Source organism: Rhyacophila brunnea, unplaced genomic scaffold (assembly GCF_057557595.1).
Source record: "Rhyacophila brunnea isolate RB1 unplaced genomic scaffold, BYU_Rbru_1.0 scaffold_16, whole genome shotgun sequence".
Classification (NCBI taxonomy): Eukaryota; Metazoa; Arthropoda; class Insecta; order Trichoptera; family Rhyacophilidae; genus Rhyacophila; species Rhyacophila brunnea.
Genome location: NW_028232816.1, coordinates 5,928,543 through 5,948,160, shown reverse-complemented (window position 1 = coordinate 5,948,160; position 19,618 = coordinate 5,928,543). Strand labels below are relative to the sequence as shown.

The following is a 19,618-nucleotide window of genomic DNA, read 5'->3' as shown; positions in this document are numbered from 1 at the left end:
ATGGGCGTATGTAAAGAAAATATGAATGATGTTGATGATCGGCGACCTAGTTAGAGTGAGAAGAACATAATATATGTATTTATTTTTATTATTGTTATTAGAGTAGCTAGGTATTTTGTGTCGCCTCTCTGCATTACACTCTAAATCTAAATGCAAGATGACCTATTTGGTCTGTCGAATAAAGTGGCTCAGTACGTGATGACTTTGGACAATTTCAATTAGAAATATTGACCCCGTCGTTCTTTGTATAATAAGTTAAAAGACAAAGTGTTGAGGTGTAAAAAGGTTCATATTTTTGTGTTGAAATTTAAGCTGAAAGTTAACTAGCAAAAGGCGATCATAACTCACCGTTAACACTGTCCTCCATTTTGGATGTTTTACAAAAATGTACAAATATTGTCAATCACCTATATATTATTGGTACATTCTACAAAATTTCATGAAAAAATGACAAAAGCTACCCAGGATTTGACTAGACTATGGACTCTATCATTAGGCAATGATACACACATAATAATTATTACCCTCTCCCGTGACAGTCAGACATAAGACAAATGAGATAATTCTTAAAATAAGCATTTCATTGTCCGCAGAGCAGTATTCATTCAATTTATTCGATTATCATCATCGAAGCTCTCCAATAAGAAGGAATATAAGCGATATCTTAACACGCATCGACAACAATAATGTCAATTTCTGTTTTCTTAGATGGCAGAAAAAATATAATGTAGATTTTTTTGAAATTTTTTAACATTACAAAATTATTTTCAGAACTAGAATTAGATTAAGGGGAGTGTTTTGAGGAAAATTTGTATAGATACCTTAAGTCATTTTTATAGATGTTTATAAAGCTTCTTATACATTTATATGTAACTCCATTTGCGTACCATTTTCCTCTAATATATGGCCGACATACAACGGTTCTGTTCTCATATGTAAAACATATTTAAAAAATTATTATGTAGTGACTTTACTAGGGAGGTCAAAAATGTATCGAACTTTCTTTTGATGCGATACTGAAATAGTACTGCAAAGTTCCATCTCAGTCGATTTTTGACAAAACAATAGTTGTACCGTATTCTTTGCCACATTTTTCACACAATGAATTTCAGTTGCGGGATACGAATAAATATTCACCAGTGCGAACAGCCATAATACAATTTTTGTAGCACATGACTTACAGGCCATCCATAGATAAAGCATGAGCTTTCGAACCGTGTGCCATACTAAACTTATGATTTCTGTTCATGGAAATATATTTTCACAAAGTATATTATAAGCATCTGATCATACCAGTTTATACCATACACTAAGTGTAACTGAGTTGTCAGAGTTCGACAGGGCATGAGCGGCGTGCGCAACTTAAACGTATTATTTTTGTTTATTTACGAGAAATGGATGTTAGCCACTTACTCAACCCATTAGGTCCATACTCTGACTCATACACAAATTGAAAAACAATATGTGTACTTGCCAAACCCAGGATTCGAACCTGGGATGTATAACCCCGTGTGTGAAATGTTTGTAGACAATGTCTTTTTTTTGGTTATAAGTTTGAGTTGCATTTAGTTTAGTATGGCACACGGTTCTAAACCGCATACGGTTTCAGACTATGAATGGCCTCTAAGGTGCGCTGAAAGATATCGCTTACATTTCTTTTCCGTTTTCCGTCTAAAGTTTAAATCGACAAAGCATTAGAAGCTCATTCAGGTTATAGGTGCAGGAATTTGTATAAAGCGTATGGTGCATAACAATAATGGAACTGTGTAATAATGAGATACATGTTGTATATTTGAGACGTTGCCCGGAATAATGTTGTATCCAACAAAATTGACAATATTGAGTTATCGATGGAATAATGTTGGGTATGTTTTTATGCATCGTTTAAGGTAGGTAGTATAGCAAAGAAAAAATATTTAGGCTTGTGGCAGCATTTTTAAGTTATTGGTTTGTGGAAGAACGTTGTATACGCTATTGTCAAAATGGCGTGGCGTCAATATCACGGAGCGTGGTATAATTCACTTGAATAAAGGAAGAAAACGGACATCTAATGTTTTAAACTGGACAAATATCAAAGCTAGGAAGCTGAAGGATGTAGGAAAAGAGTATTTATCCAGAAAAAATATTATTAAGCCTGCAATTTACCCGTCGAAACAGTTTTGTGGAATAATGTTGTATACCATTTGACAGTTCTGTTGATCTCATGAATAAAATTATTACATTCGACATATTATTAATATGTCGAACGTTAATCGATTGTATTCAATTGATTTATCCATATTGTTATTGGAAATGTTGTTTGATAATAATGCTGGCATTGTAGTGCTATATATATTGTAACTTAATCTAATACCGTTTCAATTTTTTTTAATCGTTCCTAGTTCTATTTTGCAAGGTCGCGTTTGTGCCAAAAAAAAATTTAATCCGAGACGTGTTCTCGATTTTAATATCAAGACAAATATTCAATTAGCATTCAGGTTACTGAATCACAATGGATAAAGTCATCATCTCGTCTCATGTATTGAGAGTCGAATGTCGGACGCTATGTTCAGAAAGCAGACGAAGATAATTCTAAGCTCAAAAACCTCAATGACATGTGTGAATTCATGTTAGATGAGCATTCTGCCTTTTTACGGCACTATTGAGTGAAGCAGAATGAATACAATACATTTTGCGGAATAATGTTGTATGTGAAATTTTCATATACAACATTTTTCCACTAATTTACTATATTTTTTTGTAATAAATCCAAATTTAATTGCCTTTCTTCGCCACTTTACATTTAAAACCCTTAATAATTGTATGTTTATTGTATTTAAAATATAAAATGTAACAAAACATAACTGGTTTAATTTTTTCCATTTTTCTCAAAACAAGAATATTGTTGGATACAACGTTATTCCGGGCAACGGCTCATTTAATGAGAGTACTTATCACTAGCTGTGGAGGAATTGAAGTGTCAAATTTGCCGGAGAGAGCTCGGTGTGACTAATCATCAAAATATTCAATGCATTTTTAATCCATGTTGAAAAGACAGCACTCTGGTATTTTATCTTCGTGCAGCCTTATTCCAACTACATAACACCATAATAAAAATTCTTTTTTTCAGTATCTGAGATAACAACTTACTTATTCAAAACGCTCGTGTGCTATCTAAATTTAAAATAAACGGCAGTAAAATGAAAATATTCAGTTGCTGTACAACATGGGCTAATATTTGAATAACCTAAAAAAATACGGTGCGTTGTCGCGAATGTGACGTATAATTTTCACAGCTGCATAAATCATGAATTGTTTAACCCAACAGGTCTTGGGATAGGTAGGTATATGAAAACATTTTCTTCCCCTTTTTTAATGATTTCGGAGTTATTGTTGGAATAAAGTTGTTATTTGTCATAATGTGCATGAACAAAAAATTCAAAGACATATTTTGCGATGACAAGTTTTCCGTGTTCGAGCTTCCCTTGTCCGAATTATTGTTTTATTGAGGTTTAGACTTTGAGACTTCAGTAACACTTCAGTAACAGTTCAGTTTCAGTAGAAGTAGAAAGTTTTTTACGTTTCTCTAAAATATTTTTGATAACTGAATACCCTTAATATATAAAATTAGCTATTTTTACGTGAATCATAATGCAATAAAGTGATTTTATGTATTATTTTGTTGAAGTTGTTTGAACATATTTTTTTATGTTATTATCATTGTTTACATTTTTAAAGAACTTCCCAAACATTATAGTACCAAAAAGTTAGGAATCATAGAAACACGATGATTGGAGTGAAATGCAGCTTATGGCAAACCGGTTGGTCCCTTTCCTAACTTCGAACTGCCTCAAATATACTTCTTTTTTTGGATCAATGCATTTATGTACTTACTGAACTGTAGTGAACTGTACTGAGATGTAAAACGTAAATGATAAACAGATAACAGACTTGATTCTGTTGACTTCGATCTACCTTTTGCAACATAGTTGCTGTAGCAACGGTCATGTGACATTAGTATCCGGATTTACCAATGGCGGATTTGACTTGGCGATAAACATAAATACTTCCTCCAGAGTGGTGTCATTGATCATGTAGTCTTCCAGCAAGTTGGGATTGTTGTGCTTTATTTCTTCCATCTTGGAAAATAGGTTGGTATATCCGCCGATATTCTTAATGTGGTATTGTAGTATCATCTGTTGTAAAGATATTTTCAATTAATTAATAATGAATTGGCACTCATTGTACAATCACGCTCATAGTGAAACTACATACCTAACCATTCATTTATATTATTCTTCTCAGAAACATATATTACATCAATTAGAAAAAATAATGGTGCAATGCGCTTTACCAATAATTAAACCACTTTCTACCTAATCACACCGAAATAAACTAATGTCTATGCATCTGAGTTTTATCAAATTCTGTTAATGTCGGCGACTATTTTTTTGTGATTTTTAAATCATAGTATTAACCACAGAACAGATTAATAAATATAAATCCAAAAAAGCCATCGCCGTGGACCAACGTTTTGCAGCAGGCTACTTTATTACGGTCGTGCCGTCAAACCCGAGTATAACAAAGCGTGCCGACTGCCCTCAATATTGAATGCACGTTATATTTACGTGACAAACTTCAATGCATACCTATTATTATAAGAAAGATGTAACTATTGAAAATAACATATTCTTTAACGTGTTTATCCGGTCGATTCCCATTAATTTTGTCTTCCCTAGTATTAACAATGGATACTATTTCCTTAATTCTTAGATGGCATCAGGATCTCTCCAAATTTTAATATGAACGTACTCGCACTTACAGTATTTTTAAATAATTAAACTATTTTATTAAAATTTTCCATATATCCTGACGATGTCTAGGAATTAAGGTAAACACATCACAGTGCTGGGCTCATTTGAGCGGTGCGTGCTGCATAGTATCTTCGGGCACGTTAATAACACACCGACGGGGTGGAGATAGAGATACAACATTGAACTGTATATTTTGTAAATGACCGCACAAGTCGATCGAGTCCATCAAATTGGATCACCTTTGTTGGTTGACATGTAGAATGGATGAGTTACACATGTGGATGTTAAAAAATGTTAAGACCCTCAAGGAAGTAGCGCCAGACAGAAGAATAAAATCAGATATAACCTTGTACCATCATAGTACTGTAGTATTATACCCCGTTTACACGTGCATGGATTTACTGTTGACAGTAAGTATTATCGCGGTCATAACAAGAAAATATATGGGTAAACATGTATTATCTTGCAGTTGCAAGCTTGCATGCATGAATCAAAAAAGTTTGGAAGCTTCTGAATTTTCATGCGACAGTAGAGATTTTTTCAATCTGCGCCTGCGTAGTAGAACGATAGTGGCGAACCTGCCAGCAAAAAAACTATACTCATTTTGAGGTTAACTAAATTTCACTACCTGTCAAATAGTACTATAAAATGACAACATCGCGTCTCGCTTACTCTTGATGAGATTGGGGAGACAGTCAGCATTTTTACGTGTAAACAGTTATTGTCACGATAGTTTAAAATACACACATTGCCACCAGTAAATCCAAACACGTGTACAGGCGCTATTATAGAGATGGAATCCGACAATGATAGAGCTTTGAATTACTAAGTTATCGATATCTTTAAATGCAATGTCAATTTAATGTAATTTACCATATTTTCACCCTTCAACTCGCATTCAAATGCTTTGTCTATAGACTCTTTCAGCAAATAGAGCGGTGTGTAGAGGTCGGCCATTTTCGTGATCTGTTCAGATGCTGCAAAGGAGTTTAAAGATTCACAAGATTACAAATACATAATTTTTAAATAGTTTCGACACTAACAAGAGGTAGCCTTAAATATTATAGTGACGCATGAAGAAATCGCCAAAGGTGTCTCATGGTTATTTTTATTGGAGAAAAATAAATGTGGTTGGTACAAGTTAAAAATACATTTATTCAAAATATAATCAAAGTAACTAAAATTATCAATTCAAAATTATGTTTACAACAGAAAATTTATTGATATACATAATTTAAAACACCTTAGATATGAAAAGATCTTTTTTTGGCTTATCCATTTTAGGAGTATTTGAAAAGTACACCCGAAAATTTTAGCGGGTTTTGAAATTTACCCTAATTTTTGATGATACATATTGACGGTTTTTGGCGTTTTTTAAAGTTCAATCTTTGGCAATCATATAGGTAACAAAAATATCCATCTAAATACATATCTAACTGAAAATTTTTCAAAAACTGTTTTAGGGGGATTTGTAACTAGGCGCTTCATATGACATACATGATTTTTTTATGGTATGTGAAAATATTTTTAAAGGAACGCACTCCACCATATATGTAGGCCAATCAGAAGTGGAAACCATGGGAAGAACCATGGTTTGTACGTAGATTGCAGCAAAAATTAAGATTGGGAGACTTAATTGGTTAGGTCATATTGTGCTCTCATAGAAATAAGAATGAACTCACACGGAGAGCCGTAGAGTGTCAAAAGACTACTTATCTTACCTTCTCCCAAAAGCATGCTGTCGACTTCGTCAGTTCCTTCGGAGTCCTCAGAAGGTATCTTCAGTTTAAGAGTGAGGGAAACTCCCTGACCAAACTTCTTCTTCAGGTGTTGCACATTGCCGATGCATGCCAGTCTTCCATTGGACATAATAGCTAGACGATCGCACAGCTTCTCACACTCGTCCATACTATAAATAACCGTAACAATAATATTATAATGACACTTTTTTAGGTTTGACAAACTGTGCGGACACTTTAAAGAGATGACGATTGAATATTGTCTGTAGGAATATGCGGGGATCAGTGGTGAAGGGTGGAGGTAGGCTGTCAAGATCTGACATAAATAGTGCACACTTTTTCAAACGTGTGTGTTTTCATTGAACTAAAACCACAATGTGTTGACAGTGTTTGTTAGTTTTTAAAATTCAATTAAACCCTGCCTATTCAAGCCTTCATACATAATTTTAAATATTTTATAGATGGAAGAATATTTTTTATCGATTATGGCTTGGTCTAGGCAGGGTTTAATCGAATTTTAAAAACCGCCTGCAATTTGTATTCTTAGTTCAATGGAAACAAATAAGTGAGGCTGACAAAGTGTGCATTCGGATCTCCATAGCCTACCTCTACTATAATTCTTGTTTTCTCACGACAAGGTTTAATTGAATTTAAAAAACTAACCAATACCATCTGCAATTTGTATTCCTAGTCCAATCAAATATGTAAGACTGTCAAAGTGTAGTGTGCACTATTTATGTTGATTCTCCACAGCCTACCGCCACCCTTCGCCACTGGCGGTGATAGCTTTATGGTTTACATTTCTTCTATCTTTATAATTTCTATTAGCCTGCATTATTAAATAGGTACCTAGTGAATACCATGTCGAAAAATAGTCCATGAACTCGGTACAATAAGACAATTATCTCGACTTTTGAACGTTCTACTTTCGCACAATTCGCTATTTCGTACGTTTTTTAAAATTTAGATTTTTGTTGGTAATACAAAAACTGTGCGCTTCCATGCAGTCGCTCCTCTCTCCTCCGCTCCCTGTCCCCTTCTCGAAAACGTAAAAGGGTGTTATTCAACTATCTCTTAGCAAGTTTATAAAGAAAACACAGTCATCATATTTCACATGATATTACGTTGCATTATCCATGTATATTAATTAGTCTGGTTTTATCCACCAACGACTCTTTTTCCTATTCCTCTTTCTCTCGATAAAATTTCTGTATTCATATAACAATCAGAAATTGTTTGAATTCCAACCTGCAACGTAATTTCACTTGACGCTATTTTAGATGAATTGTGTATTTCACTTTCAGTGAAACGTGTAAACAAAAAATTAACGCCTGCATTCAATTCACTGCAGATGAGCATCCGCAGTGATTCATCTAAATGAGCCATTAACCTTTCTAACGCGGCAACTGACTTTAGTCAGCCTATACGCGCGAGTCATCCGCGCGTCAGCTGACTAAAGTCATTTCGATTTTCGTTTGCCTAGTACTGCTTTCCGCCAGGCGCGAATAATTCGAATATTGATTTAATTTATTCAAAAATCATCCTTCTCTTGACATCTGTCAATGGATAGCCTAAACTTTTGTTCTATCTAATTTAAATAAATATTTTTCGGGAGCGTGTCTTGAATAAAAATATATCAGTCATCGGGCCAATTCAAATTTGCCGCGTATATAGTGTCTTATCGCTTCTTAGTGCATGTGCGCCGAAGACATTTGACTGACGTGTTTGTAACGATACGAGTTTGCGATATAATAAGTTATATTGTTTTTTAGTGATTGAAAAACTATTTGGTGCGTAAACTGTTAAATAGAATATTCGAAAGTTACATTGATCAAAGTGAATTTACAAAATATTTTTACAAAAGGAATGCTTTTGGAGATTGCATTCATTCGCCTATCTGTCAGTATATTATCCGCGAGTTTATAGTTTCGGAAAATAATTTGAACCAGGTGTCATTTAAATATACCTAGAAGTCCGCGATTTAATATGTCTCTTTGTTTATCATTGATTAACATTTTTAAATACTATTTTCTGGTTATAGTATTAGGTGAAACAGACAAAAATTATTTATTTACCCTAGTTATCAGCCATTTATAAAGAAAAGACACGAACACTCAGACGCCCGTTCCCGCATAAATGCGGAAATTGTCGTATTACGCAAACACCAGGTCCCGCGCTACTGAATTTTTATACACTGAGCGGCAAATCATCGTCTGCTGGTGTGAGACAGACACTTGAGAATTATTTTTTTCGTAATACTATTCAAAAGGGTTTGATTCATGACTACTATTTTTTTAATGTAGAATTCTTCTTATATTTATAGTCGAAAATAACTCGAGTTACTTACTATCACGTCATTATAATAAAATAAGAGATTACCTATTCTAGTACCAGGTTATTGAAGTAATATAATAAAAAAAAACAAATGAACTTGAAAATAAAATTGTGGTGACTATAAAGCATTTAGAAGTGCAAAAAGTGTTTGAAATTTAATATTTTACGAATTGTAATAGGTATTCGAAAAATAAACCATTTTGTTATATAAACTATGTGTCATTCGATTCCATTCAGTTCGGGGTCAATGGTAGGTACAAACCAGGCACTGGTGGTAAGTACATCACTCTCAAATAGCCAGTAGTTCTCAAGGATGATTTATTTATACTCGGCCTGCAGTGCTGCAATGTGTATGCGAGTTCAAACAAAAGTTACACAGTTTGAGATGTCCTGGATGCTATAAAAATGAGTTATTTATGACTGATATTTTTTCAACACACTCAACAAAAATGCTCATAAAAGTCATAAACCATATTATTATTCATTATGTGTATGACATATTTGTCGAAATGGTAGCCGGTAGACTATAAGAATACTGAACTGTTCTTACACTTGTTAATCTGTCATCGACGCATTAGTCCAGCACCATTTCGTAAGTGTCATGGCGCCGCTCGAGTAAGCTGGCATTTTTTCAATGAAGAAGTCTTGTTCGTGATTTCTTATCAGATTTAGGCGACGAATGTTTATTTTTAGAGTCACATAAAATATTAGGTTCTGTCATAATCATTTTTGAACTTGACTCCGATTTTTTACTACTCTATTTGTGTATGTTTGACTGACATTTATTACGATTTATTGATGCTTGAAATCACAACGCGCACTGTTGTACTAAGTCGGGATTCGTAACGCTTAGAAAGGGTTAATAACCTTTTCATCTTCACTTTCATATGTTTAAGCTATATGTATTTCAATGGAACTAGGTTTTCTTTGTCTTGTATCTTTGGTGATAACAAACTTCTATCCCACCTAAAGACATTAATAATCTTATTGCATAGGCACGGTTTAGATACAAATAACATCTCCGAGGCCAAGGCGGTGAAGGAAGCTTGCGGTAAACAGGGAAGTGAAAACATTTCCTGGTGGTGACTAAGTATAGATTACTATATTGGTTATATTTTAAACCTAACAGGTTAAAGGTGTTCGTTATTATTTTGTGACTCTCACCTGTGTGACGAGATGATAATACTCCTTCCCTGTTTCCTGGCATTGCTGAGGGCCCGGTGGAGGACTCTCCTGGAGTGAGGGTCGACTCCGGAGGTGGGCTCGTCGAGCAGCACCACCCCGGTGTGGTTGGCGATCAGAGCGATGGCCACGCTCAACTTCCGCCGGTTTCCTCCGCTGTATTTTCCATTTTGCACATTCGCTAATCTTGTCAGTCCTATAACAATGGATGCACTGTTAAAGCAGATCGGATTTTCTTTAAATACTTAATTTTTGTGGATGTGTTTATTAATATTTTCCTGTTCGATTTGCATTTACTTGCTCTGTATTTGTAAGTACCTATTGAGAATGAGTCGTAATTATTTTGGTTCTCAGCTGAGATCCAAAATTGCATTTAAAATGTTTATATTTCTTTCTTGAAGCGATAAGTATCGGTAATTCATTTAATTTTGTGAACACGTTGGATAACCATTAACCGGGTAATGTATTTTATCAGGTAATCAAAATTTACTTATTCTGGCCGCAGTTGAAGTTGAGTTCGATGAAAACAAATACATTTGACTGACAAAGTTCAGTGTGCACTATTTATGTCAGATCTTAACAGCCTACCTCCATCCTTCGCCACTGCCACCTAATCACCTTTTTAACCCAGGATAAATAAGCAAATCAAAGTTGGCGATCTTGCTAATCCATAATTTAAATATATCCAGCTTTAAATATAGCATAAATCCTTCAACATCACAAAATATGTTGAATGAATTTTTCAGGTTGCGTAGCTGAGGTAATGTCTTCTACCTGCGACAACGCTACCTTAATTTTTTCCCTGCATGATGAGTTGCAATGGATAATATTTGCCATTGCAGAAAGCGTGTTCGAAGTATGCAGTTTTCCGGTGCTCGATAATAAGTATCGGCCTCTATCAGTGATGCGGTCCTCACCTGTCATTTTGAGCATGTTGTTGACTTCTTCTATGGTGGATTGTTTGGACATGCCTCGCAGCCGGCAGAACAACGTGAGAACTTCACGACCCGTCAGGAACTTGTCCACAGCGTCAAACTCAGGACAGTAGCCCTGCAAATATGCATCATTATTTACAGTTATAACTTTCATCTTTCATTGAGCTGGGAATCCACGATGCATCCGTTAGGATTCTATACTAGACGCGGTGTAATGGCAACATCTAACATATTTCTCAATTTGTACCTCTTAGTGACATCGGTCCATTTGTATATTGGCATGTATTGTAATTACCTATCATTAATCAATAATTCAGCAGGTATTATTAAATTGTACAGATTGGTTTAGATATTTTGGTTGTTACAACATTATCTAGGGTACAATGTATGTAATTTGTATTATCAATTTTTTAAAATGGAATTCTACTTTGTAAATGCTTACTCAATCTAATAGATTAAATTTGTCTTCAGATAAATTATTCCATCTTTTGAAAACATAACAACTTTTGTTTGCTATCTTTTAACACAATAAATATTATTGTTATAAGTGCAAAAAGATGTAGGCAATAACTGGAAGTCGCTGGAGTCGAAGTGCGATTAACTAAATAGGAGGGGGTTGTTAGTTTACAGTTTTAACACGTGGACAACTTGTCGATAACCGGAAGTCATTGCAGTCGAAGTGCAGTTAAAAACAGGAGGGCTTATTAGTTCACATTTTTAGCACGTTGACAAGAAGATCTTGTTTGACAGTAGTAATATTATTTACATAAATTAATTATAAAGTTGGTCGTCTATAATCTGGCAGAATTTGAAGGACTCAGATAAGCATAGTTATTGGAATATTATTCGCAATAATCAATCAATCAAAAAATGATAACAGCACTCACTTAGGCAGTGAAAAATATAAGTTCGAACCCTACTGAGAAATTATGTAGGTACTTATTTTCTATGATAAAGTAAAAAATTACATTCTTAAAATGTCATGTATATTTACTTTTCTTCAATTTTTTTATTGCTTGAAGATGTGATTTCGTCATTCTTTCGATGAAGCTGGTCATGGAATAATAGAGAATTTCTTTTTGAATTTGTGAAAATGGAAAATTGAATACTAACATTTGAGCGGCCAGTAATTGTACCCATGGTAGGTGTCTCCTCACCAACTAGCATCTTGAAAATGGTCGTTTTGCCGGCTCCGTTGACACCGAGTAGACCAAAGCATTCCCCTGAAATAAAAAAAATTCAATGTCATAATAACGTCTTAATGTGTTTTTAAACGATCAATTTTGCTATCCAATCAGTCTCCGTTTCCGTCGAGCTGTCAGATAAACTAATGTGTAAATGCAAAACTGAAGTGGGCGACTGAAACCAAAACGGGGACGAGACAGGATGGATCAGTTTTCGTATCCGTTTTTAGAGTTGCCAGTTAAATCGATGCGTAAATTACTGTTGCCATATTTTTCATACTACTTTTCTAATTTTGATTGAAATATTAAAATTTATTTAAATATAGGTACTGCATAACAACCAATATGTTTAGAAAGTAATTATAAAAATAATATTCAGGCAACTGAAACCTCGACTGAACGGAAGACAGAACTGACGTTTAAAAGGACTTTTACTGAGTGCAACTATTTATTTTCATATGAATATATAATCGCAAGAGTCACAACCCTACATTGTCTTTTATACAATCTATTTCAGAGGATAAAAGCTTGATGTACGTTTCAGTTGCTTGCCAGGTAGGTTAGATATATCACAGGAGCAATGAACTATAAAAAATAGTTTTTTTTCTATGTAGGTATGTTGAATAACAAATGACAGAAAATATATAATCATATACTTTTTTTTGGAATGCGTATTAAATTATAATTGGCTGGACACTTTTGAAATAGTCTGAATTTCATAAATGCCTTCATCCAAAAGGCCTTTATGCATAAGATGTGTACATTATACTCAGAGTCTCTGCCCATCAGTGTTGCTAGCCGTACTATAATTATAGTATAATACTATAATTTTACGCAAATATGCCAAAAATACTATAATTTTGAAGACGAAATAGACAGAAATACTATAACTTGTACCCTTTTGTACTATAATCAACATATGCCCATACATCCGGCCACAGGAGCATCGACAATCTGGAAAGACGACGTCAGTTCAATCAATCAATTTCAGAAGCCAGTTTTTTTTTTTGCTTGAAAGACTACTGAATGACAACCTTAGAATAAAATGATGAGAATAGTTATAGGTACCTTTGTTGATGCCAATCGTGACGCCATTCACAGCGAGGACTTTGTCTTTACTCCACATTGTTCTGTACTGCTTCACCAGGTCTTCGATTCTTAGAGCAACCTTGGCTGTTTAAATAGAAAACGACACATAAGATTGGTTATATTTCTGCAAGTTATATTATGCTAAGTACTGTAGAAAGTGTCTCCAGTAATCACCCATTAAATTTTAAGGTTTAATGTCTTTGTAGTTATGCTAATTCCATCCAATTATGGGTCTAGAACGATTCAGCGCCGTGACTGGACACCAGAACAATGGAGGTCTGAGCGCCGCACAGATGAATGGAATGCGTAAAAAAATACACGCATCACTTGAAACAGCAAATGGACAAGCAAGTTAAATATATAGTATCTATCCATAATAAAGTGAGGTTTATGGTTGCTCCAAAGATGTGCCGATAGCAGTGGCGAAGGGTGGAGGTAGGCTGTTAAGATTCAACATAAATAGTGCACACTAAACTTTCTCAGTCATACATACTAATTTGTTTTCATTGAATTAAGAATACAATTTGCAGATAGTGCTGGTTAGTTTTTAAAACTCAATTAAACTCAGCCTAAGCCAAACCATAATAGATTACGTATGCTATGGACGATCTGACTAAATAGTGCATACTTTTTCATTCAAATTTATTTGTTTTCGTTGGATTAAGAATACATATTACACATATTGTTGGTTAATTTTCTTAAATTCATTATAAAATATTCAAAGTAATGTATGATTTAATTGCATAATTTTAGATATTTTATAGATATTATACAAGTATTTTTCGACTACCTATTATCTATTATGGCTTGGTTTCGCAGGGTTTAATTGAATTTTAAAAACATATCAACACCCATCTGTAAATTATAGTCTTATTTCAATGAAAACAAATACGAATGGCTGACAAAGTTTAGTGTGCACCATTTATGGCGGATCTTAACAGCCTACCTCAACCCTTCGCCACTGGCCAATAATGTGCTTTTATATTCCGATATTGCAATGGATCGCAGTGATATTGCACAGACCTTCAATATACATCGTCCGAATGGTCCAACACAATTGCACAATATTCGAAACTGCACATTTATACTTTGAAAGAAACATTATCGATATTAGTTGTTATATTGAAGGTTTGTGTAATACTGTGAAAGCGAAATTTCATTGAAATACATTTCTTTACCGCACATTTAATGCTCAATGTTGCTGCAGATCAGTGCGGCATTAGAATGTAAAAGCACACTATCGATATGAATGAGTCTTTAGTCTTTGTAACAACAATAAACCTTGCTTTATTATAGGTAGAGCCTTATTAGATTTTCTGGTACTGTTCGGTTATACCGGAGCCAGCGGAAAACGCATTTTGAAAATAGTCGATAAACTGGATTATTTGTTAGTTTGGGTTAGTTTAGGTTTGGTTAGGTTGGGTTAGGTTAGGTTAGGTTAGGTTAGGTTAGGTTTGGTTAGGTTAACCTAACAAATAATCCAGTTTATCGGCTATTTTCAAAATGCGTTTTCCGCTGGCTCCGGTATAACCGAACAGTACCGATTTTCTTGTCTATTTGCTGGTTCAAGTAGTGACGTACGGGCGTTGAATCATCCAATTCACCCAATTTCTTCATGCAAATAAATCAAAATGAGTGTCTTACTATCACCATGACCCATTCGACTTTTTTCCATTAGAACGTCATTGTCAGGTGACGTGTTGTCCTGTACTGTATATTGTTGTTTAATGAAGCCTGATAATGCTTTCTGCATTACACGATATTCGCTCACCATAAGGATCAACTGAAAAAAAAAGACTTCAATTAAATCTAGTACACGGTTGGCGAGAGCCTTTGTACGTGCGCGTGCAAAATTTCCCAAAGATTATGAATGAAAAAAAAGTTTTTAAGAAACCTATTGGAAAAGTTTGAAAATTATGATCGAGTTCTTGAGATTCTATCTTTCACCGTTTTTATAGCCAAAGGCATATCTTTTATTATTTGAATAATTTTTTCCTTGTTTTCAAAATTTTCATTTTTATGCGATTATGTTTGAGGCAGGCAGCTGTTACATTTGAATGAATGCCGATAAATTTCATTACTTTTATCGATTGAATATTTCTATTTTTAATTGCCCGATCAATAGATTCTTTTTGTTTGTCCTTGATTTTCTCATGGAGTGATTTATGGTTTGTCTCATAATACCATTTACTGACAAGGTTCTATATACAACTGTCCTAGAATACAAAATACATACTGCTTTCGTTAATCATGCCATTCTTCTCAGGCCAAACTTTGAAAGTATCCGCTGCTTGATTCTAATAATTTTTGTTTTGTTTTTTACTTCCACTAGCCATGTTAAATATGATTTATTAAATTAAATAAAATGCATGCACTTGTCTTCACTGAACTTCACGTTGCTACGACAAACATCAGCCAGATCTAATAATTATTGTAACCAATAATAAACATAACCGCCGATTATAACTAAATTTGTTGGCTACATTTACTACGTGTCAATGGCAGTATTGCCAGCTTAATAATATATTGGTGTACAAAAAGATGACATATAAACGAAGAGTCCGGAAATACTACGCATAACTAAATTGAATTTGTAAATCGTTCATGTGCCAGCTGAATTTTCATACGTGTCACCTCTGGCATACATGCCAAAAGTTTGCCTCGACAGTTATGCGATGCTTCGAAAGCGATCTACACGCTACGGGTGCCATATGCCAGGAGGCCCTGGGACGTGGTGTTGTGCCTGGTATTCGGACATGACTGTGACAAATTAAAGCGACTCTACTCATATTAAATATTTTGACTTTTACATATAGGAATATATCAGAAAGACTATGTAACAGATGAATAACTTTGTGAGTATGAGGAGAATTTTAGCGGACCTGATGACGGGATGTATTACAGTGAAAATGAAAATTCTGTGCACAGTTCTCAAATATCTGATAATTCAATTTTGTTGCAGATGCTTTTTTATCCTTCACGTCATGTTGTAAACATCGTGAATTGACAATTTGTAATGTCTGTATTATTAAATAATATAAGAATTTAAATTAGTCTCTGTTGAATTCTTAGAGTAGAAACTTGTAAAGATTATCTATCATTTCATTTCATTTGATGGTGAATTTCTATAATCGTAACAAAACTGTAGTATCCTGGCTGAACTGAAGCCGCTGTGAGCCTTGTCACAGGCAAGACACACATTACACAGTTACGCACGCAAGTCCAAATTAATGAAAGTCACAGTGTGTTTTATCGGTCATCCGCCAAAACCAAATCTCACAGAATAAATATAACATTATAATGTACTAACCATATAAACAGTTGTAGAAATAGCAAAGAAACATAGTTCATTATCAATACCATATTCTTCATCAGTGAAATAATTTTTCAGACCAATACAGGCGCCTGTCACATCGTTTTTAGCTGAAAAGTTTGAATACAGTATTTATAGTGAATTGAATTATATAATATGTTCATGCATCCACATTTAGTAAGTTAACAGCATCGCTGCCGGCGGCTCCGATCGGAGCCGCGTCGCCACTCATAGTCGGTGCCGCCTGTATAGTAATCACGAAATTGTCATTATTTCACTGGCACTACCATTGAGTGGTTTATCTCTTACTATAGATGAATACGTTACCAATATTTTTCGCTAGTTGGTTTTTATTTTGCATCATAATTAGATTTTTTATTGACATTTTTCGACACTGTGTTTTATAAGGTCCTAATTACATACCACTTATCAGTATCACTTATCACATGTTCAACAGTGGCAGCATTAGGTTATTTAGAATATTTTTCAGTATGATTTTATAAAGATAAAAAGTTTTTTGGTCAAGCATGCCACTGTTCAAAGAAAATATTAATTGGTCTTCATATTAGTGTTACTCAAGTAGATTGCTTTGAAATTTGATACTTTTCATAACATGGTGAGCACCAAATCTCATAAAAGCAATTAGGGAACATTATCTCAGGCCATAAAAAATCCATAAAATAAATTCCTTAAGGTAGTACATCAGTTGAGGCACGGTCTAAAAAGATCGTTGCTAGGCGATGCGCGGATTGCGGGTCGCGGGTGCAAATGACGCCTGTCAAACGAAATATTATTTGTCATATAAATCCAACATACGTCCATTTTATGTTCTGTTTATTGTTCTATCAGTAACAATAATAATATATTCATTGACATGTTTTCTTTTTAAAGTAAATGGGTAACGTTTTTAGTCATCTTTACACGATTTAAGAAGTAATTGGCCCGTCGCCATCACGAAGCAGAGTGACGTGTTTCTAGCTCGACGTTCTCTCACTGAATGCGATGCGAGTCCAAAATTTCGTCGACAGTTGAAAATTATTTGCCGTTTCACTGATGCGTCACCTTAACATAATAATATTTTAGAGCATTTTACAATGGCCTTCATTCAAAAAACCCACATGAATGTTTTCAATGTGTAAGTACTGTGAAACCGGTGACTTTATATTTTATTGCCGTATTGACATATTTATCTACTAAAATAAATATTATGAATATAGTCATCACTTGGTTTCATCTACCTTGACCTAATTTTTACGTTTTCGTGGATTGGCACATGGGGTCAATTCTATATTATATACTAGGCAGCGAAACTGTTAAAAGATTTATTAATATGTTCTTCTGTGATGTTGACCTCGGTGCCCGATGAGTCGCGACAAGTGGATCTGAGACACAGATCCCGATAGCCCACTAAATACAGAAACCGAAAGAGGTCCAGCGTGCAATGTAAACGTCGACCCAGGAAATTTCAATCTGAGATCGTATTAGAAATGAAATGATTTGAGAACAATCTGCAAGATCACTTCATTTAATTTGGCTAGAAATGGGCAAGACACATCAGTACAAGAAGCGATCGATTCAAAGAGAGAATAATTAGAAAACTTATTTTTTAAGGCCACGGGTGTCATAACGGTAAAAAATAAAGACTTGGAGTACCTTTGTTGAGTCTAAATACATTGTATACTTTGTCGTAAAGATGTATATGACATATCTTTTCTCATTCTAAAAATCAACATTTCTTTGATCATATAAATAAAATATATTAATACCATAAAAGTGTATTATTTTAAACGTCATCATTTCAAATTGAAAATATAAAGCCATATTTTGGTGCATCACATGTGTAGCGGTCAATAACTTCGGACCTTCTCAGCATTATTTCGGCAGTGTAAGAATTAGCAAGTCATGACTATCGCACAACCGTCGCATCTGCAGTTAGCATATTCTACACGCGTGACCAGTGACGTCCCTAGATAAAATGCCGCCCCTAGGCAGCGACAAAAAGCTGCCTCATTGTTTTATACACAATTTTTATCATCCTTTCACGAGTTCAATATTTAAGAAATGTGTTGTATGGATACATTACTGACAAAATATCAGACTAATTATTCGCAAATCTGCACGTGTCGTTTCTGGTCACCAAGGAGGTCAAAGAACAACGGAAGTTAACCAGAAAACGCGAACCCGACAAAACCAATAAGCTGATTTTTTAATTTAAAGATATTATTTTCGTTATTATTAGGTCTCTATTTCTATAAATATTCCAAATGATTCTCCTCGATTTGCCGCCCTTCGAGTAACTGCCGCCCCCAAGCGACGCTCAATCTGCCTACCCCCAAGGGACGTCACTGCGCGTGACATTCTTCAATGGGATCGAAACGTTCGAAGTGCAATAATGCGGAGGCCAGCAGATTTCTCAATTGCAAACTTCATCAGTAATGACTCGTAATTTACTGAATATTCACGCATATAATTCGCGGGTCATAGTTGATGAGTTGGTCAGTCTAAATACCAAATTAGTGTCAATCTTAATCTCACTCCGATCAGTAAGCTTCGTGTCAGTTGCTCCGCACAGCATTCTATTAAACCGAGCTCAGACCTCGGAACAGTATCATAAGTATTGTAACATACTCTTGTAACGACTGTTTACGCTGCAAATAAAACTCGCTCCTCCATCCATCGAAGCAACCACCAAATCTCGACTTCTCATCTCTCCTCCTGAAGACTTTCCATCTTCACCTCCTGGTCATCCCCAATCACAGCGGTCTCGTCCCTCAACAACGAGACCCGCCATACATGTCAGTGGTTATAGCACCTTTCACATGCACTATGCCCTTAATTCTATTAAGAAATAAAATTACATAAATAGTAAATCATTGGTTTACCAAATAAGATAGGCGTTTTGCTAAATTTGCTAAATTTGACGTGTACATAATTTTTGACATGACCTGCCAGTCAACCTGCGAAGCCTATTATTCGAAATACACCTCAGCGATTGGTTGTTTTTTTATTCATGCTACGCCTATTAGAAACTTTTAATTTTAACGAATTA

The 19,618-nt window shown here is 34.7% G+C and overlaps 1 protein-coding gene across 4 annotated transcripts in view; it reads right to left on the bottom strand.

Annotated features, from left to right (window-relative positions):
• Window positions 1–19,618, bottom strand: part of LOC147074264 (phospholipid-transporting ATPase ABCA3-like) — a 104,666-nt gene that overhangs the window by 27,733 nt on the left and 57,315 nt on the right. For 2 of the 4 annotated variants that reach the window (XR_015070315.1, XR_015070313.1), the window contains exons 23-31: window positions 16,567–16,679; window positions 14,901–15,039; window positions 13,236–13,340; window positions 12,097–12,206; window positions 10,966–11,098; window positions 10,031–10,244; window positions 6,515–6,702; window positions 5,667–5,770; window positions 3,955–4,175 (exon numbers count right to left, since the gene is read on the bottom strand). Coding sequence is in view for 1 of the 4 variants with exons in the window: in XM_085944053.1 (XP_085800179.1) it covers window positions 3,984–4,175; window positions 5,667–5,770; window positions 6,515–6,702; window positions 10,031–10,244; window positions 10,966–11,098; window positions 12,097–12,206; window positions 13,236–13,340; window positions 14,901–15,039; window positions 16,567–16,679 (1,298 nt within the window). In the remaining 3 variants the exon portion in view is untranslated. Of the gene's footprint in view, window positions 1–1,550; window positions 4,176–5,666; window positions 5,771–6,514; window positions 6,703–10,030; window positions 10,245–10,965; window positions 11,099–12,096; window positions 12,207–13,235; window positions 13,341–14,900; window positions 15,040–16,566; window positions 16,680–19,618 lie in introns of those variants that run through there. The other 2 variants (XM_085944053.1, XR_015070316.1) reach the window with 2 other exon arrangements.